The following is a 24803-nucleotide window of genomic DNA, read 5'->3' on the forward strand; positions in this document are numbered from 1 at the left end:
TGACGGGAGTGGGAATAGTAATTTTACCCCTCTGCATTCCAACACTTTCCCTACTGGTGTACTGACTTGAGTGGGAATAGTAAATTTTACCCCTCCGCTATACACCAGTTTTCCTACTGTTGTACTGACTGGAGGGGGAATAGTACGTTTTACCCCTCCACAATCCAACACTTTCCCTACTGTTGCACTTATTGGACTTGGAACAGTAAATGTTACCCCTTCGCTATCCACCAGTTTTCCTACTGTTGTATTGACTAGAGTGGGAATAGTAAATTGTACCCCTCTACAATCTAACACTTTCCCTACTGTTGTACTGACTGGAGTGGGAATTGTAAATTTTACCTCTCTGCTACACAACACTTTCCCTACTGTTGTACTGGCTAGAGTGGGAATAGTAAATTTTACCCCTCCACAATCCAACACTTGTCCTACTGTTGTACTGACTGGAGTGGGAATAGTAAATGTTACCTCTCTGCTATACAACACTTTCCCTACTGTTGTACTGACTAGAGTGGGAATAGTAAATTTTACCCCTCCACAATCCAACACTTTCCCTACTGTTGCATTTATTGGTGTGGGAATAGTACATTTTACCTGTCTGTAAACCAACACTTTCGCTACTGTTGCACTTATTGGAGTGGGAGCAGTAACTTTTACCCCTCCGCTATCCAACACTTTCCCTACTGTTGTATTGATTAAAGATGGAATAGTAAATTTGTACCCTTCCAAAACTTTCCCTACTGTTGTACTGACTGGAGTAGAAATAGTAAACTGTATCTCTCCGCTATCCAACACTTTCCCTACTATTGTATTGACTCAAGTGGGAATAGTAAATCTTACCCCTCCACAATCCAGCATTTTCTCTACTGTTGCACTGACTGGAGTGGAAATAGTAAATTTTACCTCTCCGCTATACAACACTTTCCCTACTGTTGTACTGACTGGAGTGGGAATAGTAAATTTTACCCCTCTGCTATCCAACACATTCCCTGCTGTTGAACTGACTGGGAATAGTAAATGTTACCCCTCAGCAATCGAACACTTTCCCTATTGTTGTACTGACTCGATTTTACTCCTCCGCAATCCAATACTTTCCCTACTGTTGTACTGACTGGAGTGGGGTTAGTAAATTTGACCCCTTTGCATGCCAACAGTTTCCCTACTTTTGTACTGGCTGGAGTGGGAATAGTAAGTTTTACCTATCCGCAATCCAACCTTTTTATTACTGTTTCATTTTCTGTAGACAGATTTGTAATTTGACCGAGTTTTATTACTTTTGCATTTCGTAAAGTGGGAGTAGTACATTATATATATATTTACTATAATAGTTTGTGTAGTTTTGTATACATTGTAGTGGAGATAGTATATGTATTACATTTTATATGATATTTTTATAATGTATATTATTATGTTTTTGTTTATTTAAAATTATAATGTTTATAATTATTCATGTTTTTAATATATGAAATATTTGTACTAAATTTTAAGTTGTTTACTTTTTCAATGAAATCAGAATGTTTTTTTTAAAGTATGTTTTTTGTATATGTATATCTATATATTTATTTGCTATATTTTTATATTGGTTAAAAAAAATTGAAATTATAATATAAATTAAAATTATTCGTTTAATAATTGTTTTTAAATAGATATATGTAAATATATAAATTCATTATTTTATAGGTGTGTTTACCTTTTTATTTCATTTGTTGTTATATTTGTTCAAATATATGTTGATTCTATTTTTGTTATTAATGTTACTATTTAATATTTATTATTTTATTGTATATATATATATATATTTAAAAAATGATATTTAATACAACAATGTTTTTTACAACAATATTTTTGGGGATATATTTGCACTTACCATCATATGTATAGGATGACGATATTTTGACATCGATATTTTGTCACAATATTTTTGTACTGGGATATTTTGCGGATTGATATTTTGTCAGTGAACCCTCTCCAGGGTTAGATTGTAAATGACTGTTAAGGCAGATATAATGGCCTCTACTCATTTCAGTAAGATGTCTAAAGGAGCCAGGTCCAAAGGAGAGCCTAGCTGAACTGCTTTTGCTGCTCTTAAGATATCTTTCTTATGGGAATGTTGAGAGTTCCACTGCAAGCTTTTCAACAATAGCACAGTTTTTGGTTTTGATAAGAATGTCTGCTGTTCCTCACAGGGAATCGTATAAAAGTCTGCCTTTCCTAAAAAGTGATTAGCCAGATGCTCACTATATTAGACACCATGCCGATACACTATATAACAGTTTACTACACTGTAAAAATAAGCTACTACAGTCTGCTCTACTCCACTCAATGACAATCTACAATAGTCCAGTCAATGACAATAGACTTTACAAAACTCTCCTCCACTGTACTGTATGACACATGACACTCTATATATCAACTCTCCACTTGGGTCACTGGATTCTATGATTTAAAACTCATTTTTATAAAACAAATATATATATATATCTCTATATATATATATATATATAGAGAGAGAGATATATATATATATATGTATATATATGTATATATATATATAGATATATATATATAGAGATATATTTTTTAATTCAATAGATAAAAAACAAAGGTTAAGCTTAGTTATAGTAAGGTAAACACATTTCTCCCCATTCAAGCCAAGTTTAAACTACACAAACTTTGAAAATTCTAAAGTTATAGTTATAACTCTCATTTACAATTTATTCACCAACTTCAAATTATTATAAGTTGCGGACCTTGTTACACACTGTTTTCAGCTCGCTAACCAGACAACACTAACCATAACTCACCACTATACCATGCACAGTGTTCTCACAAATAATCAATCAATCAAGGAATTGTAAGCTCGCTACTCACCTGTGAGGGTCTCAAGGCACTGAGGGGGGAGGGGAGGTAATGATACTCTACTGTACAACACTACAGTGTATGAGAACCTCTGCCATTCTACTGCACAACAGTACACTCGACAACACTGAACTATACAACAGTCTACTCCACTGAAGTCTAATATATGCCACTACACTCTACAACACTCTACTGCACTCCAAGCTACTCTACAACACTCTATGACACTCTACTCGAAGACACTCCACTCCGCCTCCCTCCATTTCATGACACTCCAGTCGATGGCACTCCACTGTATAACACTCAGCTCTACTGTTCAGCATGCCACTACACTGTACAACACACCGCTCCAATCCATAATACTGTACTCCATGATACAACACACCTCTCCACTCCACTGTATAATACTTTACTCCACTATACGCTACATCACTCCACTCCCCTCTATTCCACTCTACAACACTTTCCTTCATTGTACTGTACTACATTGCAACTTTGCGACACTCCAATCAATGACACTCCAAATTGCGTTTTGACACGCATTTTTATTTAAAAATAAAATCCATTAACATGAAAAGAAAAAAATAGGTTAAGTATAATTTGTAGTTAGAAATACCTCATGTATTCTTTCTATACAAACTCAATTTAAAATACACAAACATAAAACTGTAAAAGTTATAATCATACTTCAATTTATAATTTAAGCACCACCTTCAAATTACTATAAGTCGTGCACCTCCAAACACAGTCGTCACCTCACACGTCAAACTACATTGACTATAACTCATGCCTTTTCCATGCACTGTTTATCCCCTGAAATTATAACATTCATAACACTTATAACTCATCAAAAGACATTATTTGTAAAAACTGTAGTGTTGTACAGTAGAGTATCATTACCGCCCCCCCTCAATGCCTTGCAACCCTCACAGGTGAGTAGCGTGCTTACAATTCCCTGACTGATTGATTGATTGATTGGTTATTTGTGAGAACACTGTGCATGGCAGAATAGCGGGTAATAGTTAGTGTTGTCTGGTTAGCGAGCTCAAAAGAGCGTGTAATGAGGTCTGCTACTTATAATATTTGAAGGTGGTGGACAATGAAAGTTATAACTATAGCTTTAGAATTTTTAAAGATTGTGTAGTTTAAACTTGGTTTGTGTAGGGAAAGTAAGTTTTCCTAACTATAACTAAGCTTTACCTTTGTTTTTTTCATTGAAGATATATACATGTATGGTAAATGGTCAAAATATCGATTCCAAAATATAGACTAACCTAAATATCGACTCCAAAATATAGAATGGACAAAATATCGAATGGACAGAATATAGACATCAAAAATATCGTTTTGAAGGTAAGTAATGTAATATCGATTTTAAAAATATAGACAGTCAAAATATCGTGGTACATAATATAGTTTATTAAAAATATCGAATTTTTATTAATATTGATTTTTTTAAGTGTTTTGTATGTTAGTATATGTGTGAAAAGTGTATATATTTTTGTAATTTATTTTAAGTAATTAATTTTATGTTATTTAATTTTTGCGTAATTTAATTCTGTAGCGGGTTGTGGGTTTATAGGGGAATAGGGTGGGAAGTAATTTAATTATAATTAATTAAATATGTTAATTAATTAATTGGTATTTATTTAGAATATATTGTTAATTAATTTTTAATTGGTAATTATTAATTCTTAATTGATAATTAATTTGTATTAATTGATTAATTGATAATTATGTGAATTCAATTATTTAATTTTCTGTAGCGGGTTGTGGGTTAATAGGGGAATAGGGTGGGAAGTAATTTAATTATAATTAATTCAATATGTTAATTAATTTATTGGTATTTATTTTGAATAAATTGTTAATTAATTTTTAATTGATAATTAATTCTTAATTGATAATTAATTTTTATTAATTGATTAATTGCCAATTATGTGAATTATGTTAATTTATTTTCACTAGAGTGGGAATAGTAAAATTTACCCCTATGCTTTCCAAAGCTTTCCCTACTGTTGCACTCTCTGGAGTGGGAATAGTAATTTTTACCCCTACGCTATCCAACGCTTTCCCTACTGTTGCACTCTCTGGAGTGGGAATAGTAATTTTTACCCCTACGCTATCTAACGCTTTCCCTACTGTTGCACTCTTTGGAGTGGGAATAGTAATTTTTACCCCTATGCTATCCAACGCTTTCCCTACTGTTGCACTCTCTGGAGTGGGAATAGTAATTTCTACCCCTACGCTATCCTACGGTAATAATATTGTGTATTTTTTTATTAATATTATGTTAATATATATATATATATGTTTTAACAGATATGATTGTATATTTTTTTTATAAGTTAAATTAGTTATTTAATAATTTTAAGATAATTTAAGTATTTGTAAGTATATTTTAGCTATTTATTTTAAATATTTTTTTAATTTTACATTATTTTTAAGAAATTCGATATTTTTACAAAGTATATATATATATAAACGATATTTTGGGTTCGATATATTGGTACTTACCTGTTTGTAGATAGGAATTCGATATTTTGTCTGTCGATATTTTGGAATCTACATTTTGGGTAGTCTATATTTTGTCCCTCGATATTTAGTCAGTGATCCATATATATATATATATATATATATATATATATATATATATATATATATATATATATATATATATATATATATGCACAAATGTAGGGTTTACACTAAAATATAACACTAAAATACTTTATAGAAATAAAACTGATTAGAGTAGGAAAAAAATCAGTTAAAAACTGTGGTAATCCGAAATAAAAGATCTAAATAATCATAATCTGAAATTAAGGTGGCCGAAATAGTGACATGTACCCGTAACAGAGAATAGCAAGACTAGCGGAAGATGGGAGTTGCCAAGTGTTAACTTTCAGCTGATAAAGTTGGAAAAAAGGACAGAAGTGACACTGTAAAAAGTTATGGGGCCTATTTATTAAAAAGTAATGCAGCGCAGCACATCAACTTGCTGCGCTGCATTACAAGGAAAGGGCAGGAATGCGAGGATTTAACACAATGCGGTGCATTTCTGTATTTTCCCAGTGCTGACACAGAATATGCTGCCTAGCGCCAATGGAGGCACCCTTCCACGATGGTGCAAGGGTGTTCGCGTATCATGCAGGATTGTTTTGTGCAGGAAGAGGCAACTTCCTCTACAAAAAACATTTCCTGAGGCAAATTCCTCTTTCTATGCGTGTTGCAGAATGCAGCACACGTAGAAAGAGAAGCAACAAAATATATTTCTCCTCAATACGCCTCTCCTGGGAGCGTAGCATTTTGGCGCATTCCCCGGTTTACCAGTAATGGTAAATCTGGGAATCAGTCAAAATCCATGGTATTTGTGTGGGAACAGCCATGCAACACCCATGGGATGCCGCCATGGGGCAGAGTAACACAACACAGTGATTTGAGCTGCGTTACTCTAAATTTATCACGCCACTCAGAACCATGCAAAGTGGCCGTGCGGTGCTTGATAGATCGCATCTTAGGGTTTACGGCACGCATGTACCACGTTGCCTGGTGCAAATGCAATGCAAACCCTTGATAAATATGCCCCTAAGTGACTGGATGATTCTAGTATTTTGTATTGTCGGCCCTTCAGTGCTCATGCATTGGGTGCAGCTTCCGTTTTACTTAGTGGCTCAGTCCGTTTCTTCACTGCCCTGTTGGAGCCAGAGGTCAAGAGAGGTGGTGGAAACACCTATGAAATTCATGGAAGTCCACTCATTTACCCTGCTTGGGCTGACGAGTGCTGTATTTTGGTTACAGGGCAATAAAAAAAAACTAGACTTGTTTCACTATACCAATGTAGCGTGCCTCTCACAACACGGGTCGGGTAGAATTATCCAAAAATGAAGCTTTCTTACAATGTTTTGAAAAAACATCACTTTGTAACTAAACAAATCTCAGAATTCCTGAAAATCTTTAGGCTTTCTGTGGTGGGGTGCCCGGCACTTAGGTAGCAGGAGGGGTGCCCATGTTATATATGCCCTAGGGTACGAGTCGGGGGTCCACGCGGGTGGACGGCGTCCCCCCACTTCTTTCACAGGGTGGATGCCATCCACCCTGCCAAGAAGTTGGGCCCCACTGCTGAATTTGTCCAGGTGTAATTTTCAAACACCAGGACACATTCAACAGTGCCTGCACGTTGTCTGCTTTCGATCACAACGTTCAGGCGGGAACAGGGCTCTCTTATTTATGATTCCTGCTGGGATACTCAGCCATAACAAAGGCTGCATCTCAGGGGTCATCAGGCCTCCTTTTGCTGGAGTCTCCTGGCTGGGAGCAGTCATGAGCCTCACATCTACATGCAAATGCAGCAGAGGGAAACAAAGGCTGGCACCTTGTTAGCACTTCACACATACTTAGGAAAGGCAGCTTTTCACTTTGTTCAGGCTCTGTTTAGGAGATATGCATGCACTGTTAGAACGTCAGATGTGTTGATCTTTCCCAATATTTGCACAAAAAAATTGCATTTATATTCGCTTATTACCGTTGTAATAATTTAAATATCACTATTTCTTTTAAGGCACTATGGCTATAGAAAGCTTAACGCAGACAAAAGGTAACATTGTTTTATGTGTAGCGTACAAAAATGTGAATCTTTTGCCTAAATCAGGAGGGTTTGCAAGTATACTCGAAATGTGCTCAAATGTACTCATGATACACCTGCTAAACATATATGTGAGGGCTTAAGATCTGATATCACTTCTTGGGATGGCAGTTCCTGTGCTGTCACGTGTTGTGATGTCACGCGGCGCGATGTCACACGCTATGATGCCACGCGCATACTGATTACCTAGGTTAGTCCCATCACTTTTTTTTTTAGGACTTGTGCCCTGGTTATATATGCCCCCGACACCCCAACAATGCATCTGAACTTAACGTGATTCGTTTGTAGGCCTCATGACATTTTCTCCTCTACAATTTAGGGTTATTTACTTATTTGCATTCACACTAGGGGTGGGCGGAATTTGCGGAATCGCGTTATGCAAATCCTGTGAAACGGTAAAAAAACTGCGCGAAAATGAAGAAATACCGCGAACACGCAGAATTGCTTGTTCGCGATGCTTTTTTCCTGTTCACAATTGCTGTTTGCGTGGTTGGGGGCAACTATCTCGCAAACACACATTTTGAGAACGCGAACAAGCAAAAAAACTTGCGAAGTCGCGAAACGCAGAATTTTGGGCCATTTCCGTTCTCCGCGGAACGTGAAATTACCCAAATTCCGCGAACGGAACGGAATTTACCTCCCAGGCCTAATTCACACGGCGCTGATGAAATTTCGCCAAAAGTACATGGTAAAAGCTGGCTCACGGGGCAATGACTCGACGCCTTGCATTATGAAGCTGTAGTTATAGATGCTGATCTGATGCAATGGTTGTGCTTTTCCAGAGCCCACAGGCTCAAAGGATGGCGGCGAGGCTTTGTTAAATGGGATAACTATAAGAAAACAATAGAGTGCTTCCGAGAGGGCACCTGTATTAGGAACAAGTACAGAAGAAAAAGGAAATTAGGACTGTTTTTCGTTGAAAGAAAGGGTTTTGACTTACTGTAAGCTGAGGACATAGTTTAAACATGCCACGGGTAACTAAAAAAACATATTAAGGAATAAAAAGGGAATGAATGATGTCTGAAAAACATAGAAAGGAAGAAAAAGGGAAAAAAGGGAATGATGACTGAAAAACATAGAAAGGAATAAAAAGGGAAAAAAGGGAATGATGACTGAAAAACATAGAAAGGAATAAAAAGGGAAAAAAGGGAATGATGACTGAAAAACATAGAAAGGAATAAAAAGGGAAAAAAGGGAATGATGACTGAAAAACATAAAAAGGCGTAAAAAGGGAATGATGACTGAAAAAACATAAAAATGCGTAAAAAGGGAATGATGACTGAGAAACATAAAAAGGAATAAAAAGGGAAAAAAGGGAATGATGACTGAAAAACATAGAAAGGAATAAAAAGGGAAAAAGGGAATGATGACTGAAAAACATAAAAAGGCGTAAAAAGGGAATGATGACTGAGAAACATAAAAAGGAATAAAAAGGGAAAAAAGGGAATGATGACTGAAAAACATAGAACGGAATAAAAAGGGAAAAAAGGGAATGATGACTGAAAAACATAAAAAGGCGTAAAAAGGGAATGATGACTGAGAAACATAAAAATGCGTAAATAGGGAATGATGACTGAAAAAACATAGAAAGGAAGCATGACAAACATGTTGTTGCTCACAGTGCACGAGAGCCAATGGCCACTGCCCTTTGCTGCCTATATATTTATTTAAGTCATTTTTTTTTTTAAATACTGAAGTTGAAGACACCGTTAAGACTGTAGGACAGACCTAAAATCGTGCCTCTGCCACCCCCTGAAGGCTGTGCCGTTCCTAAAGATGCAGCATCAATAAATAAAAGAAGTACTTTTTATGTTCACAGCACGAGCAGCAAGCCATTTCTGCACAATGATGAATTTGGGAGCCCCGGGCCGGCGACGAGTCTTTTCTGCGCATTGTACATGATGGAAGCAATTTTACAAAAGGGCCGCTCTGCTGGTAATGGGCCGCGCTGGGCTGCCATCACGCCCCCGCTTAAGACTGCTCCTGTTTTGTTTAAAGTGGGCTACTTAGAATCCGCTGACATTGCGCAGACCTTCACCGCCAGCGGGGGGCGGTGTCCTCGGTGCCCAATCGCACACCGAGGCCACCGCTCGGCCCTGGAGCCAGGGGCGCAAACAACACACGAAGGATGCGTGGGTGGTGAATAAAGGATGTTTCATTTCTATGGTCCCTACATTGTTTTGCGCTTTCTATGGGGCATATTACCAACAAAGTGGCATAGAGAGGTGTTAGCCGCCTTGGCTCAACGCCTCTCTTCGCCACTTCAGAAACGCTAGGCTACGCTAGGATATGGTGCTGCCTAGCGTTTCCCCCTGTGATGGCGATAAGTTTTACAACTTAACGCCAGCTCAGGCAGGGAAGGTTTGTTTATGTACAGGAAGGAGTTCCTTCCTGCACATAAACAAAGCTTAAATGCCATTTTGTAACTTACATGTGTGCTGCTTCATGCAGCACACATGTAATTACAAATTGGCATTTTTAAAAAGAGGTTTGTTTATGTACAGGAAGTTGTCCCTTCCTGTACATAAACAAACCTTGGCATTTTGCTTTTTCCATGTGTGCTGCACCAGGCAGCACACATGGAAAAAGCAAAAACGAGGAGAAATGAAGCAATTCTCCTCGTTTCGCCTCCCTAAGAACAGGTCTTTCCTGTTCTTAAATTCGGCGTTGCACCCTATTATCGCCTCTCTTGATAATCAGTGGCAGTGTCAAAGTGAATGGGTGTTGCGGTGGAACGCCCACCGCAACACCCACTGCACGCCCCATTCACGATGAGTTTATCGTGAAAGGGGCCCTATTACCCAGGCAGTGTTAAGTCAATTAACGTGGCTTTAAGCTCACCTCACAAACAAAGCTAAACCACTTTGAAGAGCTGTAATGACAGCAAAACACATGTCAGGGGTTGCTTTTATTCATTTCAGGTTGGCTTGGATGGTATTTTACCAATCCAAAGCTGTAATATTGTGCCTGGAGTGGTAAATGGCTTTTGTCATTTTACAGCTCGGCGTGGATAGCACTGTGCTAATCCCATGCTTAAAGACTTTGCTGTACAAATGGCAAAAGACTTTGTCCATTTCTATCTCGGCGTGGATAGCACTGTGCTAATCCTATGCTTAAAAACTTTGATAGAAAAGCAGACATTTGAGGTGAGCAAATTTAGAGTGTCGCTAGTGTTGAGGGTGCTCTATACAGGAGCTGCCTTCCACCTAAACTTGGGAACTACCCAGAGTTCCCTCCTTCTTTTTTTGCATATATATATATATATATATATATATATATATATATATATATATATATATATATATATATATATATATATATATATATATAGATATAGATATATATAAAATCGCTCCTCTTGCCCCTTTACGAACAACGGGGCACTCCCAGGTGGGTGCCGAGGACACGGCGGTGCTCCGTGTTAATTTATGCAGCTCAAAAAGTCAGTGTTCACACACTGAAGAAGGGAGTTTCCCGAAACGCGTCTGTGAGGCGTTGTGAATAAAATATCATTGACGATCACCCCGTGAGTGCCGTGCTTCTTTCCCGGCTGGGAGAGGGGACTTTTTGAGATATATATATATATATATATATATATATATATATATATATATATATATATATATATATATATATATATATATATATATTAGAGCCGGCCTTTGCTAAGATAGCGATCTGGACATGGCCGGAGAGAAATATGCAGATGGTAGTACATTAAATAATTCATTTCTATTGCACACAAAAGGGGTTCCCTTTTGTGTTTACTGGTCAGTACCTGGACGAGCAGGGACTGACTGACCCCTGAACACAAATATCCTCAGACCTCCCCCAGCGCACCTGAATCACCGTAGCACAGATGATGGTTTAGTTGATGTGTTCCAGCAGTGGTCAGCAGTCGCGACTCGCATGACTCAATATGGTTGCGCTGGTGTTCGTGTGGTGGAGATTAAAATAAAAAGTACCCTACTGGGTACCGCACCGCCTCCGCTCCTTTCCAGTTCCCACGCCCATGTTTTGCTAGAACAGGAAGCAGGCATCCTCCCTCACCCTCCCCTAAGCCAATCGGAACGCTGTGTTGTGATTAGTGCGGACGGCGCCCAACCGGGCGCCTATAGAAAGGCCATTTTCTCTATGTTGGCTGCATGCAGCCTACATAGAGAAAATGCAGAGTGCGCATGACTGGTTTGGTTGGCCTTCTGGGGCTGTAGGAAGGCCATTTTCCCTATGTAGGCTGCTTTGAGCCAACAGAGAAAATGCAGAGTGTGCATGACTGGTTTGGTCGGCCCCCGGAGGGCCGACCAAACAGTCAGGACCCACAGCAGTGTGCAAGCCACTTCTCCCCGACCCGCCCGCTCCCAACCAGCCATACCATTCTGCTTTCTCGCGGCCCGAGAAGCAGAAACATAAAATGGTATTTAGAATACAATTTTATTTTTCTGCTTCTCGCCCTGCGAGAAAAGCAGTGGGGCAGCGCTCCTCCGCCCTAATGGAGGAGCCGCCCCTGGGGGTCAGTGTGTGAAGGGGGAAAGCTAAGGGGCTAAGTGGTGTTTAAAGCATTGTGCACCGTATAATAATGAAGGAGTAAAACCACTTTAAACTGGCAAATCAGACATAAATGAACAGGCAAAGGGACAAGGAGAAGGCTGGAGCAGGATAAGAAGGGCGCTGCTGTTGGCATGAATTTAGTGCACACAGCTCCATCGTCCATGCTAAAGGCCGGCCTTGAATATATGTATCTGTGAGTGGGTGTGTACACATTTTACCAGGTCATGCAAAATCGGGACAAGCCGTACATAAAAGTAAGACTAAAGGCTTTAGTCCCACTTTTATGTCTGGCCTGTCCCGGTTTTCTCTTCTCAAAATCTGGTCACTCTAGGAATGGCAAAACACCAATCCAAAAAAATACAAAAGAAGGGGTTTAAGGAGGGGGTGGGGCTGGGGATATTGGTGCTCTGGCTAATGCAGAACGAAATAACCCCCACTTAAAAACAGAACAATGCAGATGTAGCTGTTATTTACAATGTTTCTTCTAGCTTTCTTCCTGCATTGAACACATTTGGGGACGTCATTGTTTGAGTTAACATTCTATATTTAAAGACCAGTCTTCTTCAACTTTCGCTGGACCCAATGAAGCTGCAGGGTGTTTAAAAGAGAGGTACACAATGTCACTCGGAGATGAAGACTTGCGGCAAAGTACAAGAAGCCAATCATGCACTGGAGACTTTACTTCTATCACGATTTCATATGTTCGTCAACAAGTAATGCCCAAAGTCTGAATCCAAGAGCACTGGTAATTCCCAGGATCTAACAAATTCACTCTGGAATTGAACATTTATGGATTTCTAGGGGAGTCAAAAATACTTCTTTGAACACAAGTACTTACACACAAATAAATGCACTAATGCACACACAAGGGACATACACATGTACATTCACAGACACACTCCGATGTTTACACACAGAGATATACATTGAGGGGCTTATTAAGATGCCGGTAGGAGTTACCTCCGACCAACACTGTCTCAGTCTCGGGACCGACCGATGTACGGTCGGAGGTTCCAACCGCCTGATTAGGATGCGACCAAACACCTATCAGACGCACACTCACTTTTTTCTATGAAAAGCTTGTGTTACGGCCGTAAACCATCTGGAATAAATGCTTCTGACTAGCGGTTGGAGGCTTTCTGACTGACATCATAATTGGCCCCTCAGTCTTGCTTGCACACACACACCAACATACACACACATAGTGAAAAGGTGAGACAATGTAAGTTGATCTTTCATCCCTATTACCGTAAAATAGACTTCTACTAGGGAGTCAGGGATGTTTTGGGATATGCTATAAGGAGCTTGAAAAAGCCCCAAAGCTTACATTACAGACACAGGCTTGAATATGTGGTTATTGATAATCGTTGCTGAGGGTTCTGGAGCTTGACAGAGCCTCCAAGGATCAGCTTACAGAAGCAGTCTAAATGTGTGGTTCTTGATCATGTTAAGTGAGCGATCTGGAGTCTGGAGAAGCCTTTGAGGATCAACTTACAGAAGTAGATCTAAATGTGGAGTTATTGATCATCTTTTGTGAGGGATCTAGAGTCAGAAGAAGATTTAAACTATCATATTGCAGAAGCAGTCTGAATGTGTGGTTCTTGATCATGTTTGGTGAGGGACTTGGGGGCATATTATCAAGATGTGCGTTAGAAAACGCACTTCGCACATTTCCCTATCACTAGCTATCGTCGGATTTTATCGCCGTGATAGCGCGTTATTATCAATGCACAACACGTAGGCGATATTAAATTCGGCGATAGTCGGCAATAGGAAACATTAGCGCGTGAAAACAAGCGTTGTTGTCACGTGCCAATGTGTGCCTTGATAATATGGGGGGGGTGGATTCAGCTTTATGATCCACACCCCATGTTAACAATGCCTAACACCTGATAAATGTATTCACGGTATATGTTTTTTGTCATTTTATGTTAAAACGTCATTTATTTGTTGTTTCACTGTATATATGCACAAAATTTTTTTTTCTCTAAAGTGTGTATGGCTAAGACATGAAGTTGATAGCAGTGTCTGTTCTGCTTTTTTGAATATCTTTTTACGAACTGATTACTAATTGAAAAACATAAAGTGTTGTTTGGGTAAACTAATAAACTATTGTTTACTCGTACATGAATTTGTGAGTACCATAATTAGCTCGGAGGCATAGGCAAATATTTGTAATTTATAACACCTGATCAAAGCAGGCGTTGGGAGACCTGCAATCTTCTCCCAACGCCTGCCTTGATAATAGTGTCTTACCACCTCCAACCACATTCTACATGTGGTTGGACGTGGGAACGCCCACCCTGCATCCCATTAGCATTATCTATCGCCCCCAGCGCGAGGGCAATAGATGAAGACAAGAATACGTCTCTAACTCCGGTTAGAGACGTATTGAGAATAGTGCGATAATAAAAAAATGCGTTAGCGACTTTAAAAAGTCGCTAACGCTTTTATCGTGGGCTTGATAATATGCCCCACGGAGTCTGGAGAAGACGTCGAGGATCACGTCACAGAAGCATGTCTGAATATGTGGTATTGGTAACTTTGATGATCGGAACACTTCTGTTTTGGTTGCATTCAGCTTCAGGGCTGGGCAGGGAAGGACATCCAGATTTGAGTGAGAAACACAATGTTCTCTGCCAATGACACTGTGGATGTCAGCTGAGCACTGACAGAAAACATATCCGATTTACTCACTGCTTTCCTCTTTCTCTGTTTTGGTCTAAACTGTGATCCCAACACGATTTTCTCATGAAAACTTTCTTTCTTCAAAGGAAATCTGGCTTTCAATTGAGTTTGCAAAAATGAATGTTAATTGGAGCAAGAACAAGGCACCAAAATCGTGGTCTGGAATCAAACTATGTTAGCCAAACTAACTTTTATCAACCGGAACATGTAGTAATGGCTACTGCTCCGAGGAGTGGTTCATAAGTGGTGGACCCAGAAGAATCATCCCAATACCAAGATCATTTCCAAACCCATAATAATATCTTTTTCAATAGTGTTTGAGTTCAAGTAACCTGCCTGGTTCTAGCATAATGAATCAAAGCTGATTTTATTCTTTGATTTATCACGACATTTGCTTTTCTCCATATTTGGGGCAATAATTTTACCATAAAAATATCCAAATTACAGGCTTTCATCACAGAAGGAAATATGAAAGACATAAGTGTTACATGTTCAAACCTACTGCTTCTAGGTTTGTAAAACAATCTTGAAAAAAAAAAATAATAGGTGCATCCAATAATATACTCCTGATATCATAGTCATTCAACCTGACATTTTAGCGATGCAAACTTGTCAAGACACAGATTTCACCAGAGTGCCATAATCAGATTTTGTCACACATAAATCTCCCGCCAAGAAAAAGCAATCAATACATTTGAGACTGGATCAATATCACTTGGATAATCATCTGCATAAGCAATGAGTTTAAACACAACTTTGCTGGGTTTTACTTCTCTATAGTGTGGGTCTAAGGTCAAAATAGCTTGAGTGACAATACAAAATGATGATCTAGCCCACCAGGTAACCATGAGCAAGGTAATGTGATGACACATACAATGTTGTGAACATGTTTATAGCTTTTGATTCCTAATCAAGGATTCATAGTAGGGATGACATGATCCCCAAATCACAAGTGTTTGTCTTTCTTTCTCTCTAGCCGTAGGATACCATAGGCTCAGTGGCCATCACTGGGCTTCAGACTTAAATATCAAAGTCGCTCGCCCACACAACAGCTCTCCAGTTGAGGGATGCACTCCAGATTTATAACATCAGAATAATTTACAGTGGCAGGCACACACATCTTTATCCTTAAAATCGAAATTATTTTAGCAAATCCTTGACACTCCTTTCCCTTTTGAAAAATACATCTGAGAATAATAAGGCTATTAAAAGCACTTTAGAACTGTAGCATCCAGAGCAATCAATGTCAGGTCATTTACATTTCTGCCTAGGGTGACAGGAACCTACTTCAGCTTATAGAGTATGGCAACAAAGAACTGATTTCCTGTCCAGTGTTCTTTCATTACATAGATAGCCAACCTCAGATGAGGGGGGAAAGGAAGCATTGGTTCTGATCTGAAAGTGGAAACTAGAGCTAGAGAGCCTTTATCACAGGTAGGTGCCCCTTCCTTCTCCAGCAAGGGTTTTTGAACAGGTTAATAGTCTTCAAATGGACTTCACAGCAGTGGTTTTACCTTTCAGGATGTGGCTATTTAAATCTCCGGTATAAACAGATTTCTGAGGGATCCCTGATACACTTGAGCATCAGCCTTTGCATTGGATTGTTGGAGATCAGTGGCACAAAAACTGTGACCAGACTTCCAAGTAGTATCTCAACATACTTAGGTCAAGAGGGATGCCGCTTCAACTCAGTGAGCTCCTGAGCAACGGGGAAGAACCCTGTTAGCTTCTGGTAGCACAGCATTATGTATTCGATGATCCACCAGATATAATTTGTTTCTCCTCAAATATTCACTGTATTAGAGACCAATAGGTTCATAGAACACCCAGGCCCTGGTTCTCATGAGGTAATACAAGATATCTCTCTTTACTTCTAATGTCTTATGTTCCTGCACCACCAAACTGGAAAATCTCAGATCCAGCAGCAGCTCAACTGAGAGATGGACAGCAAGATCTGGCACAACATTTGGAGAATATTTTAGGTAAAAATTAATATGTGTTCTCACTGCTTCCCTTTCTCAATGAAAAGCCATAAATTGTTCATCCCAGAAGTTAGGGTTCTTATTTCTTAGATTTCTCATTTTAAAGGTGGAAGGTGAAAAAACGATTTGGTTAAAATACTGAAATTTAAAGTTACACATTTTTGAGTTTTCGAGGTATAGCCTGGCAACTTGGAATAATCGTGAGTTTAGAATCTGGGCAAAGTCTCTTGCTGGAGAATACAAATGTGTATCATTTTAGAGAACAGAGAACCACAACAAAGAGCCTGACACATTTCTTGCAAACCAAGAATGGGCACTTACAGTTCTATTGCCTTGTTCCACATGATGACATATCCTGAGAGAATAAAGGACTCGATATTTACAATGTGCGTGTTTCCTCTCTCCGTTCCAACGTACAGCCATTTACTCTGGAAGGGAAGGTGGCAGGAAGTGATGCTGGAAGAGAAAAAAGAAGGATGCTTTTCAACAACCTGTGGCACAGAGATAGGTCACCATCAGTTTTCAACTGCTGCGGGACACATCGGATTGGCTCTTTAATGAGGGATACGTTGTTCACATCTCATAGGGCCCCACCACCCCATCTTTTAAGCATAACCACAGTATACATAAATATTCTCCATTCAAATCCATTGCATGCAAATTATTCCTATGAATATTCTTTTGAGAATCAGTGGTGTCCATTAATTTGCCAATGCCTTCTCCATGGCCGTCTGCACCACACCAAGATAATATACAGCGTTGGGGTGGCTGGGGTAAAGGGTGTAAGCAGTGCAAAACACAGTGGCTAAGAGAAGTGGGGGATAGGGACCACCAAGGTTAAAACAAAATAAAATAGCTCTGAGCTAGCTGGGAGCATGGGAGCCATGGAAAGAAACTAGGTTGGTGGAGACACTTTCATAAAAACACACATGCAGGCTGAGGCAGAGTGGTGAGCAACCCATTGGGGGCAGGCCACTAGGCCATTCTTGTCTCTGTTCCAGGTCCTGGCCCGCCTTCACAGTAAGGTACTCTGCCCCCACAGAAGAGTGACAAAAAGTCTCAAAAAGAAAAGAAGGAATGACACAAGGAGAGGGAAGGTTGGAGTAAAAGATGTAGGCAAGCAGGGAGCACACCGCAAGAAGGTCACAACATGTGTGCGATGGTGACCTTCCCTCGGTGAACATTCCTAGGATCAGGAATCATGAATGCTTGACCTGGACGAGGTCTATCCCTCCTTTGGCGCTTTCAATCGCAATCCCATCTTAATCAGATGCTACGTAAGAACCGCAGCGGTGATTGCTATAGTTGGGCCCATCAGAGCGCTTGAATCTGATGGGTCTGCAGGAAGATGGGGCAGTCAAGCAGAGAATTGAGGCTCACTCATCGCTGCATTTATCTCCGCATTACAGGCACTGAAGGCAGTGGGGCGTTGTTCTGCAAGGATCTCCAGAGGGCATCGCCAGTGGCAACATACAACCATTCCGATAACGATGATGAATGAACCGGGCAATTTGGTTGACAATATTTATATTAGAATGAAGTCTAAGAATAGAACCTTCACGGGGGATTTGAAGGGCCTACAACATTAACCTAATCACTTGAATCCTTCACAGCTGAGAGACAGGCAGCAGTTTAAATTTCACTCAGGAGGATGGTCTTCAGGGACAAGACGGGGGGAGCGGGGAAGAGATTCTACATTTGCAACAGGGAAGCGAACATCTATTAATAAGCCGTCTTCACTTTACAGCAACTCATTTTCTAAGCATATTCTCCCATTTAGATTGGTACACTTTTCAGATTATCATAATTAGGTGGTAAAACACGGTGGCAAGACTTGCATTTGAAGGTTATTATTTTACAAGCGAGCAGTCATCATCAACAATATTGTTTATTCGACAGTCAAAGACAATCATGAAAGTATGCATCAAAAAGACCAAATAAACAGTGTACACATAACAGTTATAAATGCATACATTTGCGTTAAAATACAGCTGATTTAAGAAGGATGTATGACAGAACCATGCACGCATTTATACCGCATCTATTACCAGGCAAATGCCTTACCACGCATGCCTTTACCACGTTAATCTTCACCACGCATATGGCTTTACTAGGCATGCCTTTACAATGCATAGTATTTATGCTAACTTGCTGTAAACACATGTGTGGTAAAGGTATATTTGTGGCAAAGTCATGCGTGGTAATGAATGGTTGGTAAAGGTAATGTGTGGTTTTGACCATGTGGTAAATAATGTTTCCCGTTTAAGAAAGCACCCCACATCATTTGATAACAATTACAAGAAACAAAAGCTACTCTACATTGAGTACATCTATGTAGAACAGAATGAACAATATAAGTATACTATAAAATCTGTGTGGCAACAGAAATCGTGATCTAAATATACTATAAAATCTGTGTGGCAACAGAAATCGTGATCTAAAAACACTATAAAATCTGGGTGGCAACAGAAATCATGATCTAACAGACTATCAAATCTGTGTGGCAACAAAAATTGCGATCCAAAAACACTATAAAATCTGAGTGGCAACAGAAATCGTGATCTAAAAACACTATAAAATATGTGTGCAACTGAAATCATGATCTAACACAGAATCAAATCTGTGTGGCAACAAAAATTGCGATCTAAAAACAATATAAAATCTGTGTGGCAACGGAAATTGTGATCTAAAAGCACTATGGAATCTTTGTGGCAGCAGAAATCGCGATCTAAAAACACAATAAAATCTGTATGGCAACAGAAATCATTATCTAAAAACACTATAAAATCTGTGGGCGACAGAAATCATGATCTAACACACTATCAAATCTGTGTGGCAACAGAAATTGCGATCTAAAAACACTATAAAATCTGTGTGGCAATGAAAATTGCGATCTAAAAACACCATAAAATCTTGTGGCATTGGAAATTGCGATCTAAAAATACTATATAATCTTTGTGGCAACAGAAATTGCGGTTTAAAAACACGATAAAATCTGTGTGGCAACAGAAATCATTTTCTAAAAACACTTCAAAATCTGTGTGCAACAGAAATCGTCATCTAACACACTATCAAATCTGTGTGGAAACAGAAATTGCGATCTAAAAACACTATAAAATCTGAGTGGCAACAGAAATCGTGATCTAAAAACACTATAAAATATGTGTGCAACTGAAATCATGATCTAACACAGAATCAAATCTGTGTGGCAACAAAAATTGCGATCTAAAAACAATATAAAATCTGTGTGGCAACGGAAATTGTGATCTAAAAGCACTATGGAATCTTTGTGGCAGCAGAAATCGCGATCTAAAAACACAATAAAATCTGTATGGCAACAGAAATCATTATCTAAAAACACTATAAAATCTGTGGGCGACAGAAATCATGATCTAACACACTATCAAATCTGTGTGGCAACAGAAATTGCGATCTAAAAACACTATAAAATCTGTGTGGCAATGAAGATTGCGATCTAAAAACACCATAAAATCTTGTGGCATTGGAAATTGCGATCTAAAAATACTATATAATCTTTGTGGCAACAGAAATTGCGGTTTAAAAACACGATAAAATCTGTGTGGCAACAGAAATCATTTTCTAAAAACACTTCAAAATCTGTGTGCAACAGAAATCGTCATCTAACACACTATCAAATCTGTGTGGAAACAGAAATTGCGATCTAAAAACACTATAAAATCTGTGTGACAACAGAAATTGTGATATAAAAACACTATAAAATATGTGTGCAACCGAAATCATGATCTAACACACTATCAAATCTGTGTGGCAACAGAAATTGCGATCTAAAAACACTATAAAATCTGTGTGGCAACAGAAATTGCGATCTAAAAGCACTGTAGAATATTTGTGGCAACAGAAATCATTATCTAAAAACACTATAAAATCTGTGGGGGACAGAAATCATGATCTAACACACTATCAAATCTGTTTGGCAACAGAAATTGGGATCTAAAAACACTATAAAATCTGTGTGGCAATGGAAATCGTGATATAAAAACACTATAAAATATGTGTGCAACCAAAATCATGATCTAACACACTATCAAACCTGTGTGGCAACGGAAATCGCGATCTAAAAACACTATATAATCTGTGGGGGACAGAAATCATGATCTAACACACTATCAAATCTGTTTGGCAACAGAAATTGGGATCTAAAAACACTATAAAATCTGTGTGACAACAGAAATTGTGATATAAAAACACTATAAAATATGTGTGCAACCGAAATCATGATCTAACACACTATCAAATCTGTGTGGCAACGGAAATCGCGATCTAAAAACACTATATAATCTTTGTGGCAACAGAAATCGCGATCTAAAAACACGATAAAATCTGTGTGGCAACAAAAATCATTATCTAAAAACACTATAAAATCTGTGTGCGACAGAAATCGTGATCTAACACACTATCAAATCTGTGTGGCAACGGAAATCGCGATCTAAAAAAACTATTGCCTGGGCCTGGAGGCCCATAGGAATGAATGTCAATTACTGAATCGGTAAATACCGATTCGGTAATTGAGGGAAACATTGAAGGGTGGCAGGGTGTCACTTTGACACCCTGTTGCACCCCTCAATTGTGCATGGGTGCACATGTTGCAGACATACATGCCGTAAGGGCATGTATGTCTGCAACATGGCACTGTTGGAAAAGCAAAAAAATGCTTTTTCAAAGGTTTTCATTATTTACCACCAACTTCTAGTTGGTGGTAAATAACGAATCCTTAACTGAGGAATGCACTAACTTGAGTGCTTCCTACATCCTGGATTCGGTAATTTACCGAATCAGTATGTAAAGAATTCGGTATTTTACCGAATTCTTAAATTACCGATTCGGTAAAATACAGAATCCTTAAAAAATGCCACCTACATCTCGAAAACCCAATACCGGTCGGTAACTGCCGAAATTCGGTAATTTCGGCCGTTACCGACCGGTATTGGGCGACCTACATCTGGTCCTTGGTAATCGGAAAATCCTACTTAATACATGTGGCCTAATGTTTCTGAAAATCCAGATCCAATAAAAACATAAAGGGGGTGGGTCTGTTTTCCATGGCCACTAGACCTGATATTTCACTTGCAGACCAGTATGAGTCACCATTAGCAACAACTACTACACCATGATGATATAATATATAAATGGCGCCACCTGCGTCTAAAGGGTGGGAGAGCCTAGTTTAGGGTCATGCTCGTCCTAGGGTACATCAGGGGAATCTAAATTTAGAGCATACCTGATTTGCAGTTTGGGGCCCTATGTGAAAATAGGTTCATCAAAGGAATCTGTAAACGGAAAATTGCAAAGGGACCGCAGGGGCAAAAAGAACAACCACTGGCAAAGCCAATTGATCTCACCTTTATTTAAAAACGCACTGGTAAAGCTAATAAGTCTAGCTTTTTGTTAGGGGTGTGTGGTGATGGGCGTGCGACTTTGTGTGTGCAACTTCCAACTGTTCTAGAAAGAAAATACCATAATGAAGTAACCGGTTGAGCTACTATAGTATGAAAGTTGGGTGTTTAAAAGAGTGCATTAGTGGCATTAAACAGCACTCTCAAAGAAGAGTGTCTGAAAAATGAGACAGAACATGAAGTTTATGGTTAAAAGTTATAAACAACAAATTATTGCATAGTAGACACATCTGACTATGGGCTAGCATTTGTGGTGCAGCAAAGAAAAACAAATGACTTACAAGGGTGATTAGTGAATACCCTTAGCCGGTGTGAAGATAAATAAAATATAGGATTCAAACAGGGTCTGTTTACTAAACAAAAAGTCATAAACCAGCAATGAAAATATCATCATGTCAGTAAAGTAAATACACCAGCCAACACACACTGATGCGACATTAAAAGCTATAAGGGGCTGAGTAGGATGAAGTAAGCAGGGCCGCCCGACAGGCTGTCGATGGTCCAGACAGAGGCATTACAATGCGACCGCCACCACAGCGGTCGCAATGCCTATCTTTTGCATTGTAAAACCCATAAGATGATGGACGGAATGTTGCACAATTGCAAAGCATTCACCCCCAGTCACAGATCTGTGTTTAATTCATCGTTATCAGTCTTGACCCTGTGCCTCATGGGAACAGTCCAGCGCGAACTGCCAAGCCATGTCTTCCCTGGACCGGAATCAAGCATCTTAGGACCGGTTTCTGGCTATCAGCCGTCATCAGCCAGGATAGCTTGACTCCAGTGGCGCAGTGAGCACGAGACCCACGTCTGCGCATACCCTTCCCACATAGGGTGAACAGCAAAACACACAAGATGATGGGCGGAATATTGCACAATGGCAAAGCATTCACCCCCATCCATCATCTTGTGTGTTTTGCCATCTTTTGCATTGTTGCAGGTGCTGCTGGCTGCAGCACCCGCTGCAATGAAAAACTGGGACACATGTCATATCCCTGCACCATGTGGCAGGCACCATGCAGTGCCCCCAAAACCTACAGCTTAGGGCCAGGGGGAAGAGGTCCCACTACGGGCCCCCAAAGTCCCTTTCCACCTGCCTTTTCATGGTCTGTTACCCACCTGTAAAGGCGGGTGGAAAGGGGCATCATAAGGCACCGCCACCGTAGTAGGGATATGATTCCTCTCTGATGCACCAGCGGGCTCAAGGAGTCCGTCGGATGCATGGCGGCCATCTTTCTGACCACCATCTACCGGCCTGCCATGGTAATACGGCGGGCAGATATCATGGTTCCAATGGCGGTGGGACTGCTACAGACGGGTTGTTGGTGGCGACCCCACTGTCATCATAACGAGGCCCCTAATCCTGTTGCTTCTGCAGACTTGTTAAGTCGCTATAAAGCAGTGCAATGTATATCTATATACAGTGGACTTATTTGTTTACAATTGTAGGTGAAACCCACACATTCATCGCCTTCAGACTCCCAGTCCTCCATAAAATATTAGGACTGGCGCGTGAGCATGCTAAACTTGATGTAGATTCATTCAGAGATAAGGCAGGATGCAATAAAATGTCTTCTTAATGTAAAGAACACACAGAAAGACAGCTCCTGACACAATTTTCACAGGTAGTCAGAGGTTAACTGACAAAGATATTATATTGCAAACAAGTGGTGTATGGGAAAAAGCTGCAAATCAGTTTTCTGCTTGTCCTCGTACCCAAGCGGCCAAAGCTTTCTTGAGCCCAGGGGGCAAAAGATTTTACGAGGTCCCTTTCTAATATTAAACCCTTGGAGTTCCTCATCCTGATTAAAAAACACAGCATTTGACTCCACCGAGTAATAAGGCCACGTTAGCTGCATCATAAAGGAATATGTCAGGCCTGCTTTTTGTTTTTTAAATACGTTTTATAACAGAAAGGAGGGTCACAAAAATGTAGCCTGGGCCAAAAAGCCCCAGCTGCTTTGCCCATGTGAGGGCCCAGGGAGTCTCAGTGGTGTTACCGAGGTACAAGGATGGTTATATCAGGAACCCCAACTGAGTTGGGAGTACCTGGGGGCAGGAGTGGTAGGTGCAGGTAAGAGCCGTGGGGCCGAGTGGGGTGGGGGAATTCGACAGATGACCACGATATAAAATTCAATAAATAATTTTCCCTCATCACTGTCTGTTAAAACTCCCCCCCCCCCCCCCCCATACGCCCAACCACTCTTACCTGCACGGGTCGTGGGTCGTGGCTGCCTTGGCGACCATCCTCTCCCGAGTGGAGGGGGACTTTAACTGTCTTACTGGCTGGACAAAAAAGCCTGCTCCCCTCAATCAACTGCAATATTTGATGGTTCTCTGTACCACCACATGGAAGCAGCAGGGCGCCGGGAAACAGGGTCCAGTTGGCTGTTTTTATCATCCAATATTATAGTGATATAGAGTCAGTGCATTCCTTGTTTGATAACTCTCTTAACTCTTTAAAACATTAAGGTGCGGATTCACAAGCCCCTTGCAACACTTTTGCACTGCCATTGAGTCACTTTTGTGGTGCCGCGACGACGTAAAAAATGTGGCCAGTTTACAATGTGATGCATCTAGGGAAATGCGTTACGTTGTAAAGCCCTGCATTACATTATACCTGCATCAGATATAATGTATGCAGGGTGG

The 24803-nt window shown here is 39.8% G+C and overlaps 1 protein-coding gene across 1 annotated transcript in view; it reads right to left on the minus strand.

Moving 5' to 3' along the window:
* The window catches only part of STXBP5L (syntaxin binding protein 5L), a 1741945-nt gene that overhangs the window by 1072279 nt on the left and 644863 nt on the right, over positions 1–24803 (minus strand). Inside the window, exon 5 of the mRNA XM_078656640.1 lies at positions 17041–17175. Within this exon, the coding sequence (XP_078512766.1) occupies positions 17041–17175 (135 nt within the window). The remainder of the gene's footprint in view (positions 1–17040; positions 17176–24803) is intronic.

This window comes from Lissotriton helveticus, chromosome 8 (genome assembly GCF_964261635.1).
Source record: "Lissotriton helveticus chromosome 8, aLisHel1.1, whole genome shotgun sequence".
NCBI classification, from domain to species: Eukaryota; Metazoa; Chordata; class Amphibia; order Caudata; family Salamandridae; genus Lissotriton; species Lissotriton helveticus.